The sequence below is a fragment of the Acinonyx jubatus genome, chromosome C2 (genome assembly GCF_027475565.1).
Source record: "Acinonyx jubatus isolate Ajub_Pintada_27869175 chromosome C2, VMU_Ajub_asm_v1.0, whole genome shotgun sequence".
Taxonomy (NCBI): Eukaryota; Metazoa; Chordata; class Mammalia; order Carnivora; family Felidae; genus Acinonyx; species Acinonyx jubatus.
In genome coordinates this window covers 124,633,598-124,647,227 of record NC_069384.1, presented here as the reverse complement: position 1 = coordinate 124,647,227, position 13,630 = coordinate 124,633,598, and the positions used below count along the sequence as shown (strand labels likewise).

General features: G+C 34.2%; 1 protein-coding gene across 4 annotated transcripts in view; it reads right to left on the bottom strand.

The window, feature by feature from the left end:
* The window catches only part of STAG1 (stromal antigen 1), a 394,549-nt gene that overhangs the window by 129,268 nt on the left and 251,651 nt on the right, over positions 1-13,630 (bottom strand). For all 4 annotated transcript variants that reach the window (XM_027061785.2, XM_053221416.1, XM_027061786.2 and 1 more), the window contains one exon: positions 11,861-11,934. In XM_027061785.2, coding sequence (XP_026917586.1) covers positions 11,861-11,934 — 74 coding nt within the window. The remainder of the gene's footprint in view (positions 1-11,860; positions 11,935-13,630) is intronic.

The following is a 13,630-nucleotide window of genomic DNA, read 5'->3' as shown; positions in this document are numbered from 1 at the left end:
TACTATTAACAAAAGTTTAAGGCATAAGATTAAAAGTTGAATGTGAAGAATACATTAACTTTTAAAGAACATTATCTTTAATTTATATTCACATTTGAACTATCAACCTGACACACAGGTTAAGTAAGAAATGAAAAATATTAGGGGTCATGGGTGGCTCAGTTGGTTAAGCATCAGACTTCAGCTCAGGTCATGATCTTGCGGTTCATGGGTCTGAGTCCTGCATGGGGCCCTGTGCTGACAGCTTAAAGCCTGGAGCCAGCTTTCAATGTGCATCTCCCCTCTCTCTGCCTCTCCCCCACTCGTGCTCTGTCTCTCTCCCTCTCAAAAATAAATGTTAGAAAGAAATTTAAAAAAATATTAGGAAGATGACTAAAATTTTAAAAAGATGGCAATTTGCTCAGAATAAATCATAACAAAGTATTGTATAAGAATAACTCTGAAAACATTATTACAAAATGTTTCACTATAGTATAAAAAAGTAAAAGAGAACAAAAGACATCCATTTTTTGTCCTCTCAAATTATTGCAATCTTTCCTCTGTTACCTCCTCTTCCATTGTTTGTTCCTACGGTGTGTTCCACCACTGAAATAACAGTCTTTTTTTTGGTTGCTTTTAAGATTTTCTCATAATGTTTCATGTTACGCACTTTTACTATGGCATGATTAAAAGTGAAATATTTTCTTAACCTACTCAATACTCATTAAGTCTTTCCAATCTGACAATTCTATTTTAACTGATTTTATAAAATTTCAGCTTTCTCATTAATACTACTTCTTTCCAATACCTTTCTCTTCTTTTGGAATCCTATGTAAAGAACTTATGAAGCCTCTCAAACAATCCCGCATGTATTAGAAATGTTATTCCAGATCTACTTTGCTGGGGTTAAATCCTCAGTATTATATTCTAATTCACTAATTGTCCCTTCAACAGTCTAGAGTGTATTTTGTTCACTAAATATCTATCTATATCATAAATATATTTTTCATATCCAATATTTTATATTGTGTTTTTATACCTACTTGTTCTTATTATATGCCATTTATTTGTTGAAGGAAATGGGTCAATTTGGTCTGTATAATTCATTACATTCTGGGCTAAAATGATACCATGAAGACGGAGTCATACAAAAGCCTCTTATATTTTCCATTATCTCCTATAAATTAGTAGTTAGATCTACCAGCATATAGATTAATATTCAATATTTTTATTTTATAATTTTTTTAACATTTATTTATTTTTGAGAGGCAGAGACAGAGCGTGTGAGCAGGGGAGGGGCAGAGAGAGAGAGGGAGACACAGATCTGAAGCAGGCCCCAGGCTCTGAGCTGTCAGCACAGAGCCTGATGCGAGACTCGAACTCACAGACCGCGAGATCATGACCTGAGCCAAAGTCAGACATTTAACCGACTGAACCACTCCAATATTCAATATTTGTCTGACATTAAAGTAGCATGTGAGACTCAAGGCATTAAAGTGCCATCACTGCACAGCACCTTCTATTTCTAGTACGTACATGCAGTAACATCACCCCTTTACAGAGTAAGTAATACTTCTGGAAAAATCAATGATTGGTACCTCTAACTGATAACTTTGGAAGGCAGGTCACATTCTCAACTGTTTGTAATTCTGGTTCACACAGCTAAAATTTTAATGTATCAAAAGTAAGCTGTGACAGATGAATACTAGTTTAAGGCCTCATTAAATAAAAATCAATAAGGTAACAGAAAATTAAAGAATTGTTGTTTTTATGAGAATGATTGGTTGAAGCTTTGGCAAGATTCAATAAGGGTGAAACTCTAAAATAAAAATTACGTAATGTTAGCATTGAAGACTAAGGTAAAATAATGAAAAATAATATGGATTCCGTACTAAGATTGCATGGCTGAGTCACGATGGACAGGATTTAAATACCCACTTGAAAAAACTAAAAACCTGAGTAAGATATATAAAATAATAACTTTTAGATGTTGGCTATTAGGCAGAGCAGGACAGTAATCTTTGAGAGAGGGTAACAAATAAGGTAATTCAGAATGCACCAGATTGGTGCCTGCCAGGTAGCAGTATTGGCAGAGGAACCAAGACAGAGCCTGGGTATATCCCTGAGTTGAGGAGAAAGAGTTGGGACTCTAGAGTACAAAGTGGCTAGATTTTTACAAGGCATAGTATCAGAGGGGAGAGATGTACATAGACAGTAACCTCTGAAGATCTGCACAAAGACTATATCACCTCATCAGCTGAATACTAAAAAGCACACACACACACGAACGAACCACCTAAAGCTGGAGAAAGAATGGGGAGAGGAGATAGCACATGCAGAGCTGGGAGTATTTTGTGTCCCAATGAGCCAGAGCAGAAAAACCTTGTAATTCACAGGGCTAGAGTTCAGAGTAGAGTTCAGTTCAGAAAATGCTATTATCTTACTATTGGAAGGAAATTAGTCTTAGACAAAATACTGCTCTGGTCCATATAACAAACCTTAAAAATAAGGATTACACATAATCATGTCTAAGAAAAAAGTAGATGAATATTTATAAAAACATTCAAACAGTTGTTATAACAAGTATTATGTTTAAGGAGAGCATGGAAGAGATGAAAGAAACATTAAGAAAATGGCAGCAAAGAACAGTGTAACAGAATAGGTTAACAGCATTGGTTATCTCTACTAGTTGTAGCGATAAAACTTTTAAACGCAATCACAGCAAAAAAATAAACTATAAAATATGTAAGAAAAGAATGACAGATTTCTTTCTAGTTGGAATCAAGGGAAACCAAAGAGAGTGGATCAATTCCTTTCAAGTGCTAAAAAAAATCCCAAAATGTCAACCTAGAATTCCATAACAAGAGAGAATATCTTTTAAAAATGAATGTGAGGCAATAGGAGAGTGAAGTGGTTGGGAAATGTTTTCTCCCAAAAAAGAACTATGAAGACAAAAACAATCATTTCAGCTTCCTGGAAATCAACCAAAAGAACTGAGAAGCATTTATTCAAAAAAGTTGTCAACCTTTGGGTTAAAACAGCAGAAACCTATGGCATTTTGGCATGGAACTATTTTTTTTTTCAATAATTCAAAAGGACAGGGAAAAAACAAGTCCCATTAAATGTAAAATGATTGAAATCCCTTAAAGTATGTTTAATAACCACAACAAAGTTAAATTAGAAATTAATAATAGAAATTAATGGAAGATCTCCAAATATTTAAAAATTAAACAAAAGACTTAATAACCCATGAGTCAAAGAAGAAATCTCAATACAGAAATAAGGAAATGATTTGTATGGAATAAAAATTAAAATACATCATTATCAAAAATCCTGCTATGTCACTAAAGCAGTGCTTTGTGGAAATTTATAGCTTAAAAGGCTAGATAAGAAAGGAAGAGGGATATAAGATCAGTAACCTCAGTTTCTACCTTAAGAAACTAGAAAGAGATGAATAAATTAAAATGAAAGCAATCAGGGGCGCCTGGGTGGCGCAGTCGGTTAAGCGTCCGACTTCAGCCAGGTCACGATCTCACGGTCCGTGAGTTCGAGCCCCGCGTCGGGCTCTGGGCTGATGGCTCAGAGCCTGGAGCCTGTTTCCGATTCTGTGTCTCCCTCTCTCTCTGCCCCTCCCCCGTTCATGCTCTGTCTCTCTCTGTCCCAAAAATAAACGTTGAAAAAAAAAATTAAAAAAAAAAAAATGAAAGCAATCAGACAGGAAATAAGGAATAAAGCAAAAATCAGTGAAATAAAAAATACATAAATAATGTCAATGAAACCAAAAGTTCAACCTTTGAAAAGATCAGTAAAATGGATAAACCTTTAGCTAGACTAAGACAAAAAGGAAAGAAGATACAAAAACAAACAAAAATCAAATAGGCATCACTGCCAATCCTACAGAAATAAAAAGGATTCCAAGGAAATATCTATCAAAAGCCACACTATGCCATCAAATCTGCAATATACATGAAATGGACATATTGTCTGAAAGACAAAAATTACTATAATGAATCAATAAACAGAAAAACCAGAGGCACCTGGGTGGTTCAGTCAGCTGAGCCTCTGACTTTGGCTTAGGTCATGATCTCATAGTTTGTAAGTTTGAGCCCCGCATCGGGCTCTGTGATGACAGCTTAGAGCCTGGAGCCTGCTTTGGATTCTGTGTCTCCCTCTTTCTCTGCCCTCCCCCACTCGCACTCTCTCAAAAATGAATGAATGTTAAAAAAAAACAAACAAACAGGAAAAATGTATAACAAGATATTTAATCAGTAAATGAAAATCATCATCCAAAAATACCAGCTAGGCTTAAAGGGCTTCACTGGTGAATTCTATCAAATTAATAAAAAAGAAATAATACTAATCTTTCATAAACTCTTTCAGAAAACAGAGCAGAAGGGAAGACTTCCCAGATATTCTATGAGGCCAGTTAGCAGATTAATGCCCCCCTATGAGAGGAGACACAAAAATCCTTAACAAAATATTAGCAAACTGAATCCAGCAGCATGTAAAAGGATTATGTATCAGGATGATGTAGAATTTTTACCAGAATGCAAAATTGGTCTAATACCTGGAAATCAATTAATATAATTAATATAATGCACTATCTTAACAGAATAAAGGAAAAAGTCTGTATTTTCATCTTAACTGAAACAGAAAAAAAATAAAATCAGTCAATCATGATAAAAACAACATATGAAATAAAGTTATAAGGGAATTTCCTCATCTGACTAAAGGGTATCAATATAAAACTTAATAGCTACTGACATTAAAGGCTGTTTTCCCCTTAAGATTAGGAAAAAAGGAAAGCTGTCCTCTCTTACCACTTTTACCCAGTTTTGTAGTGAAGTTATATAGCCAGTGCAATAAAGTTAAAAAAAAAAAATTAAAGACACAGAAATAGAAAGTGTTTAGACTTAGATAGAAAGTAGGAATTAAAACGGTCTTTATTCACATGTGACATGACATGTTATGTAGAAAATCCTAAATAATCTACAAAAACAAACAAAATCTCAAGACTATAGAACAATGAAAGTATCTTGTAATTCTGAAGGAATAAAAAAAAAATCACCTGTATTTTTTATACATTAGTAAGGAAGAATCTAGAATAGAAATTAAGAGAACAATTTCATTTACAATAGAATAAAAAATGAAAACACTTAAACTAAATTTAATGAAAGTAGTAGTGTAAGATTTGTACTTGAAAAATCATGAAAAACAGCCAAGAGAAATTAAAGAATATCTAAACAAGTGGAGATAACAATCTATATTCATAGATTGGAAGATTCAAAATGTGAAAAATGCAATTCTCTCTGCATTGGTCTATAGAGTCATATTCTCCATCAGAATTCCAGCAGGCTTTTATGTAAAAATTGACAAGCTGGGGGCACCTAGCTGGCTCAGTTGGTTAAGCATCCGACTCTTGGTTTTGGCTCAGGTCATGATCTCACAGTTCATGAGATCAAGCCCCGTGTTGGGATCTGTGCTGACAGCGTAGAGGCTGCTTGGATTCTCTCTGTTGCTCTCTTTTTGTCACACCCCTGCTTGCACTGTCTCTTTCTCTCTCTCAAAATGAAGAAATACAAATTTTTTAAAAATTGACATGTTGACTCTAAAATTTACATAGAAATACAAAAATCTATCATTGTCACAACAATTTTGAAAAAGAACAAAGTAGGAGGATTTAACACAACCTAATTTTTTAAAGGTACTCTAAAAAAAGACAAGTAAGCATGTTCTACTTATACATGGAATCTAAATAAGCCAAACCCAAAGAAATAGAGTAGAATGGTGGTTGCTGGAGGCCAGGGAATGACAGAAATGGAGATATGTTGATCAAAGCGTACAAACTTCCAGTTATAAGATGAGTAAGTTCTAGAGATCTAATGTACAGCATTGTGACTATAGTTAACAAAGCTGTATCTATTACATACTTGGAAGTTGCTAAGAGAGTAAATCTTAAATGTAATCACCACCATACAAAGAAGGTGCTTACGTGAGACAACTGGGGTGTTAAGTAACCTTACTGTGGTAATCACTTCACATCATATATGTGAATCAAATCATCACATTGTACAACTTAAACTTACAGTTCCTACATCAATTATGTCTCAAAGCTTTAATCAATACAGATGGTATGGGTATAAGGACAGATTAGAAAAATCCATAAATTAATCTTTGCATTCATGTTCATCTAGTTTTCAAGAAAAGCTCCAAGGAGGGGTACCTGGCTGGTTTAGTCAGTAGAGTGTGGGACTCTTAACCTAATCTGGGGGTCATGAGTTGGAGCCCCACATTGGTTGTACAGATTACTTAAAAAAAGAAAAAAAGCTCCAAGGCAATTCAATTGGAGGAGGGTAGTATTTCACCAAACGGTGCTTGGACAAATGAATATCTATACGTAAAAAGTGGACTTATACCCTTATATCCAAAAAATACATAATAGTTAACTGTATATATATTTTAACTTATAAGATTAAGTTATTGAATTTCTAGAATAAAACACAGAAAAAAATTTGGGGTTAGGAAAAATGTTCACAGATATCAAAAGCATGTACACAGAAGAAAAGTGAGTAAATTACTTCATTCAAATGGAATACTTTTGCTCTTCAAAAGGTAAGGTATCATTAAGAAAATGAAAACAAAGCCACAGGCAAGAAAAAAAATTGCAAACCATTTATGTGATAAGGGACTTGAATCAAGAATACAAAAGTACTTCTACAAAAACCCCCTCAATATTGGTTAGAATAAACAGACAGAAAATCAGTAAGGATAGAAATTACTTGAACAACACTAACAGATTTTGACCTAAAAACAAAAGCACAGTATGTAATTTTTCCTGAGTAAATAGAACATTTCTTAAGATAGACCATATTGTGGGTCATAAAACACAACTCAATAAATTTGAAAGCATTCAAATTACACAAAGTATGTTCTCTGACTACAATGGAATTAAATTAGAAATCAGTAACAGAAAGTTCTCAGATGTTTGTAAACTAAATACTTTCTTCTTGTCAAGGAAACAAGTCAAAAGGAAATTAGAAAGTATTTGAGCTGAATGAAAATGGAAACACAACATATCCAAATTTAGGGGATACAGCTAAAGCAATACTAAGAGAGATTTATAGCAGTAAACTCTACTGTTAGAAAACAGGCCTCAAATCAATTACCCCACTTTCCACCTTGTGAAGCTAAAAAGCAGAGTAAATGAAACCCAAAGTAAGCAGAAAAAGGAAATAAATAAAATTGCAGAAATCAATGTGATAGAAAATAGAAAACTAATAGAGTTCAATGTAACCAAAATCTTATTTTTTAAGAAAAATAAATACAATCGGTATGAGAGATGTGAAACCAATGATATTTTATGAACTTTATGCTGATAATTGTTGAATATAATTCAACAACGCAGATCAACGTATCATTTTCTTGATACTGAAAAGACTTATATCTATTAAAAAAATTTAATTTGCAATTAAAGACATCCCTACAAGGAAAACACTCGGTCCCAATGGTATAATGCCTATGTGAAAAAAAAAAAATATTAAACTCTTCCAGATGATTAAAAAGGAGATAACACATTGCAACTCATTCAACAAAGCCAGCATTTCCACAGTACCAAAAGCAGTCAGAGACATTCAATAAAATTAAAAGTTAAGAGATACACATCTCTCTTGGGGAGCCTGGGTGGCTTAGTTGGTTGAGTGTCTGACTTTTGATTTTGGCTCAGATCATGATCCCAGGGTTGTGGGATCAAGCGCTGTGTCAGGCTCCGTGCTGAGCGTGGAGCCTACTTGGTATTCTCTCTCTCCTTCTGCTCCTATGCCCCTCCCCCTTGTTGATGCACATGCTCTCTTCTCTCTCTCAAATTTAAAAGAAAAAAAATTTTAAAAAAGATCTATAGAGATCTCTCTTGAACACAGAACTATAATTCTTAGGAAAATTTTAGCAAATTTATTTAGAAAGAAAAATTTATCATAACTGTGGGTTTTAGCCAAAGAATTTAAGGCTAAGATTATAAAATCAACCAATTTAGTTCACATTAACAGTCTTAAAAAAGAAAAACCATATATACCAACCTCCACAGATGTAGAAAAGTATTTGACAAAATCCAAGATTCATTTCTAATAAAAAGTCTCAGAAAACTAGGAACAGAAGGGATATTTCCTCAATCTGATAAAAGGCATATGTGAAAAACTTATTTAAACTCATGAAACTTATGAACACTAATTAGGCTTAGTGAAAAAAGTCAGATGAAAACAACAACAAAAATCAGGAATACATACTGTATAATTCCATTCCTATGAAATCCTAAAAAATGTAAACAGTTAGCAAACTGATAATTGACTGATTCTGGGGAGCAGGAGAAGACTGGAAGAAAGGGAGGTAGGGAGGAATTACAAAGTGGCAAGAGAAAATTTTTGAGGATGATGGATATATTCCATTATCTTGCTTGTGGTAGTTGTACAGGTGTATATATGTCAAAACTTAGGCACTTAACTGTGTCTGACACCAACTCTTTTTGGGTTCCTGGACCCAATTTGAATTTGGGGCATGGGTTTTTGCCTGCACGCACACACACACCAACAATACCTACTGGTTTCTGAGAATTCAGCTCAATTCTGACACTATCTACCTGGACACAGCATCAGACTCTACAGGTTAAGAGCTCAGTCCTTCAAGATTGTCCTCTATCCTCCATTTCAAATGCCAATCATTAGCCCTAGGCTTTTTGTTACCAGTGCTTGTGACCCATGGGCTATTAGACTGGAGGTTCCAACCACATCCTCTTTATATTCTTTTAATATGCAAGAGCAGCTCATAAAACTCAGGGGAACAATTACATTAACCAATTAACTAAAGGAGATGATAAAGGATTTGAATCAATAGCCAGATGAAGATATACACGGGGCAAGGTATGGAGAAAGGGCACATAGCTTTCATGCCCATTCTAGGTGTGTTACTTTGTTTGTATTCACCAAGCTCTCTGAACCAGTCCTTTGGATTTTTATGGAGGTTTCAAGCCACTGCCATCAGCTGATTCAACCTTCAGTCCCCCAGGCCTCCAGTGGTTGGCAGGTATGACTAAAAGTCCCAAAGGACCAAATATATAGATCTTATAAAAAATTATATAACATGTAATTTGTTTTACATTAATTATACCTTTATAAAGTTATAATAGAAAAAGACTACATGGCAAATATATGGAAATTCTTGTTTTTTAAAAATTTTTTAATGTTTATTTTTGAGAGAAAGAGTGACAGAGCATGAGTGGAAGAGGGGCAGAGAAAGAGGGAGACAGAATTTGAAGCAGGCTCCAGGCTCTAAGCTGTCAGTTCAGAGCTCAATGCGGGGCTTGAACCTACGAATTGTGAGATCATGACCTGAGCCTAAGTCAGACACATAACGGACTGAGCCACCCAGGCGCCCCTGGAAATTCTGGCTTTTTAAAAAATTAACTTTTCCATAACTTACTACATGTGTAGTTTATGAACAAAAGAGAATATGAAATTATAATCAAATATTCCATACTGAAATTAAAGGCCTTGGTCCTATTTTTTTTTTTTGGTGAAATAAAGAGTTTTTCATATAAAAAAATAAAACAGGCAGAAGTAAAGCAATAACAGAGAAACTCAGGAATGAGGAAAGCTGGAAATGGTAAATTTGTGAGTAAATATAAATAATTTTGTTTTCTTATTCTTAAGTTTATTTAAAAGACAGGTGGCTTTTTTCCTTTTCTTTTTTTTTTTTTTAATCGATTGGTTTAGTTCCCCAAATCCCAAACATCTCCAACTTCAGGATGTGTGTCCCTATCAGGCTACAGTCTCTCTCAGTATCTTTTTTTAATCAGCTATTAAACACATTTTCCCAGTGCGTTAAAGAAAAAAAAAAAAAAAGGTTTATTTATTTTGAGACAGCATGAGCAGAGAAGAGGCAGAGAGAGAGGGAGAGAGACAATCCCAAGCAGGCTCTGTGCTATCAGCACAGAGCCTGACACAAGGCTCGATCTCATGAATCATGAGATCATGACTTGAGCAGAAATCAAGTCAGACACTTAACTGACTGAGCACCCCAGATACCCCTTCCCAGTGTATTGTAATCTTCCAGGTTTCTTCTAAAAGTTCTATTATTCATTCAAGAAGTTAGGTGCGAATTTATTAAACTTGCCTAAATTTCCTAATACTACAGCAGATAGTCACAAATTACTAGATAACAGCGAGCTAACTTCTGGTGCTGTTCAGTAGTTCATCTTTTTTTTATCCTTTTTACTTTTTGACCCCCTTCACCCATTTTCCCCATCCACCCATTGGCAACCACCAATCTGTTTTCTGTATCTATGAGTTTGTCATTGTTTTTAGATTCCACATATAATCCACAGTATTTGTCCTTCTCTGCTTGAGTTATTTCACTCAGCATAATGTTCTTGAGGTCCATCCATGTTGTTGCAAACTACAAGATTTCATTATTTTTTAATGGCTGAAAATATTCCATTGTATATATAAAATTTCTTTATCCATTCATCAACCTATAGGTTGTTTTCATATCTTGGTTATTATAAATAATGCTGTAATTAACATGGGAGTGCATATCTTTTCAAGTTAGTGTTTTCTTTTTCTTTGTATAAATATCAAGAAGATTTAAAAAAAAGGTAGGGGGTGTGTGGGTGGCTCAGTCCGTTGAGCGACCAACCCTGGATTTCAGCTTAGGTCATGATCTCATGGTTTGTGGGATTAAGCCTCACATCAGGCTCCATGCTATGCATGGGTTTCTCTCTTTCCCTCTCTCTGCCCCTCTCCCACTCACGTGGCGTGTTCTCTCTCAAAATAAATAAACATTAAAAAAATTACCAAGAAGATCAAACGTCTTTTTCATACTCTGAATTAAAACAAGACGTTTAAGTTAAAATATCAAACTACATTTCTTTTTTTTTAATGCATTTCCCTGTTTCAACTAACTTTTTAAATTAACTGGCCAATTAAAAGTCTCAAATGTATCTAAAAACAGTGCTTCTATTATCTGTGTCTATCTACCTAAACATACATCATGCCTAACTAAAAGAACGTAGCAAGTTAATGTAGATGATTCATTAATTCTCTGTGAAATATGCTGCTTAATAATGTAGTCAACAATTAAAAACTTCACAGAAAGACTAAACTGGCTTGCAATGGAGCATGACAAAAATACTTTGGTTCTATTTTCATGTGTATAGATGAAGGTAAAGAGGAGTTGTTGATTATTTACAGAGGTGCCCTTTTTTTGTCAACTTTTCTCCCATCTTCAAAGATGTATTTTTAAAACACTCCTGGTTAATTTGACCGTGAAACAAGATGAGTATCACAGGACAGGAAGCAGGGCATTGAATTTTTTCAAATATCAAGACAATCACATCTTATTAAGGCCACATTAATTTAATGATATCCTATTAATAAATACTCCATCAGTATAAATCCAAATATACTGAATGCTTCTAACAATATATGATCTGAACTTAAAAGAATATGGCAGTGTTACAATTTCTTCCACAACAGGGGTGCCTGGGTGGCTCAGTTGGTGCAGCATCTGACTCTTGGTTACGACTCAAGTCATGATCTCATGGTTTGTGGGTTTGAGCCGCATATTAGGCTCCATGCTGATAGTGCAGAGCCTGCTTTAGATTTACTCTCTCTCTGCCCCTTCCCCACTTGTGCTCTTTTTCTAATAAACTTAAAAACAAAAAACAATTTCTTCCACAACAGTAGTATGACATTTATTTAGCTTTTAGAGCCAAAGCTGTTTCCCAAAGAACAAAACAAATAGAGAGTTTCCTATTTTTATAATTACCTAGGACTACAAAAAAAGCAATAAATTATTTAAGTTAAAAATCTAAGTGATTTTTAAAATTCCTTACCGGTATCTATGAACAAATATACCCTTAAAAATAGAATTCATCATATTTTCAATTTCATCCTGGTTTTCCTGTAGCTGAAATGAAAAAACAAAAAAAGTTAAATCCTGATCATCTTATTTGAAATGAACAGCTCCAGTTATTTTTAATTCCCAGTTATTCCCATTCTGAATAATAATCAATCCTTTTTTTCACTTATTGTGTGTGCATCACTTGTTTGAAATTACCAGTACTACTGCATTACTTCAAAAGCTTTACTAAACTGACTTCAGAACCTCTTTGTCTCTCTTTACACATACATACACACAGTAACTAACAAAAGTGTGATGTGGCTAAATGTGGCCAGATTCCAATATCCAAAATACTACCTGCTTTGAGAAGAGGCCTCAATTTCTTTCTTTCTTTCTTTTTCTTTCTTTCTTTCTTTCTTTCTTTCTTTCTTTCTTTCTTTCTTTCTTTCTTTCTTTCTTTCTTTCTTTCTTTTTCTTTCTTTCTTTCTCTCTCTCTCTCTCTCTCTCTCTCTCTCTCTTTCTTTCCCTTCCTTCCTTCCTTCCTTCCTTCCTTCCTTCCTTCCTTCCTTCCTTCCTTCCTTTCTAAGAAGTCTCAATTTCTATACCTCTTCCAACAAAGTCAGGCCCCTGGCTTGTTTTGCCTCTCTTGGTAACAGGCCATCCTTGATCATATTTGCCACTATAAAAGAAACTTACTATTCGACCTAAAGTATCCAAATATTACTCTGCATCTGTTTAGCCCATAACTGAGACTAGGCCAAGTTCCCAATACAGAAGGCATAATTGAAGATAGAAGCAATCCTCGCCATTAGTCATAGAATGCAGCAACAAAATAAAATAGTCTAGTAATGATATAAAATTCAGGAAATACTACTGATCATAGTTAAAGTTTGAGCTTATTTACTGCTCAAGAGGCACAAAAGCACTTATACAAAATTACATTCCAAGTGATATTTCTTATTATAATCTCTTGTGTAGTAATACTCAGTGAAATAATTTGCTTTTATTACATATAAGAGTGTGAGAATAAAATTCCTTCAGACTTGCTCTTTTGCTGTATGCTTTATTTCAGTTATACTGAAATAATTTTTTTATTTTATGTTTTATTATATAAAAATTTAATTTATAAGAGGCATACAGTTTGGTTAATAGTACTTACTGACGCACAGTTCCAAAATTTACTTTCACAAAATTTCAAGTATTATATATGATTGTAACTGTGTTCCTCAGAAATTCATATGCTGAAGTCCTAATGCCCCAGTACCTCAAACCTTATTTGGAAATAGGATTGTGTCAGATGTAATTAGTTAAGATGGGGTCATTCTAGAGTAAGATGGGCCCTGAATCCATTATTACTGGTGTCTTTATAGAAAGCAGAAATTTAGAGACAAACACACACACGGAAGTCATGGAGAAACTGGAGTCATCTTCAACTTGAAGCCACTTAGTCTGTGTTGGTATCTGTTATAGCAGCCCCAGCTAGCACCCTAATACAGCATGGGTAATAATTTAAAATTAGTTTGCGTTTCGTGTTGCCTGTTATAACCCATTATTCATCAGTAATTTATTTGTAGCAATGTGATATTATTCTGTTTTCAAGTTAAAATACTGTATATTTAAAATTTGATTTCCTATTGGGCAAATAAAAATATTACCTACTAAAAACCCAGTTTAAAACACTTTCAAGATAGATATATATATATATATATATACACACACACACACACACACACACACACACACACATACATGAAAATTGCAG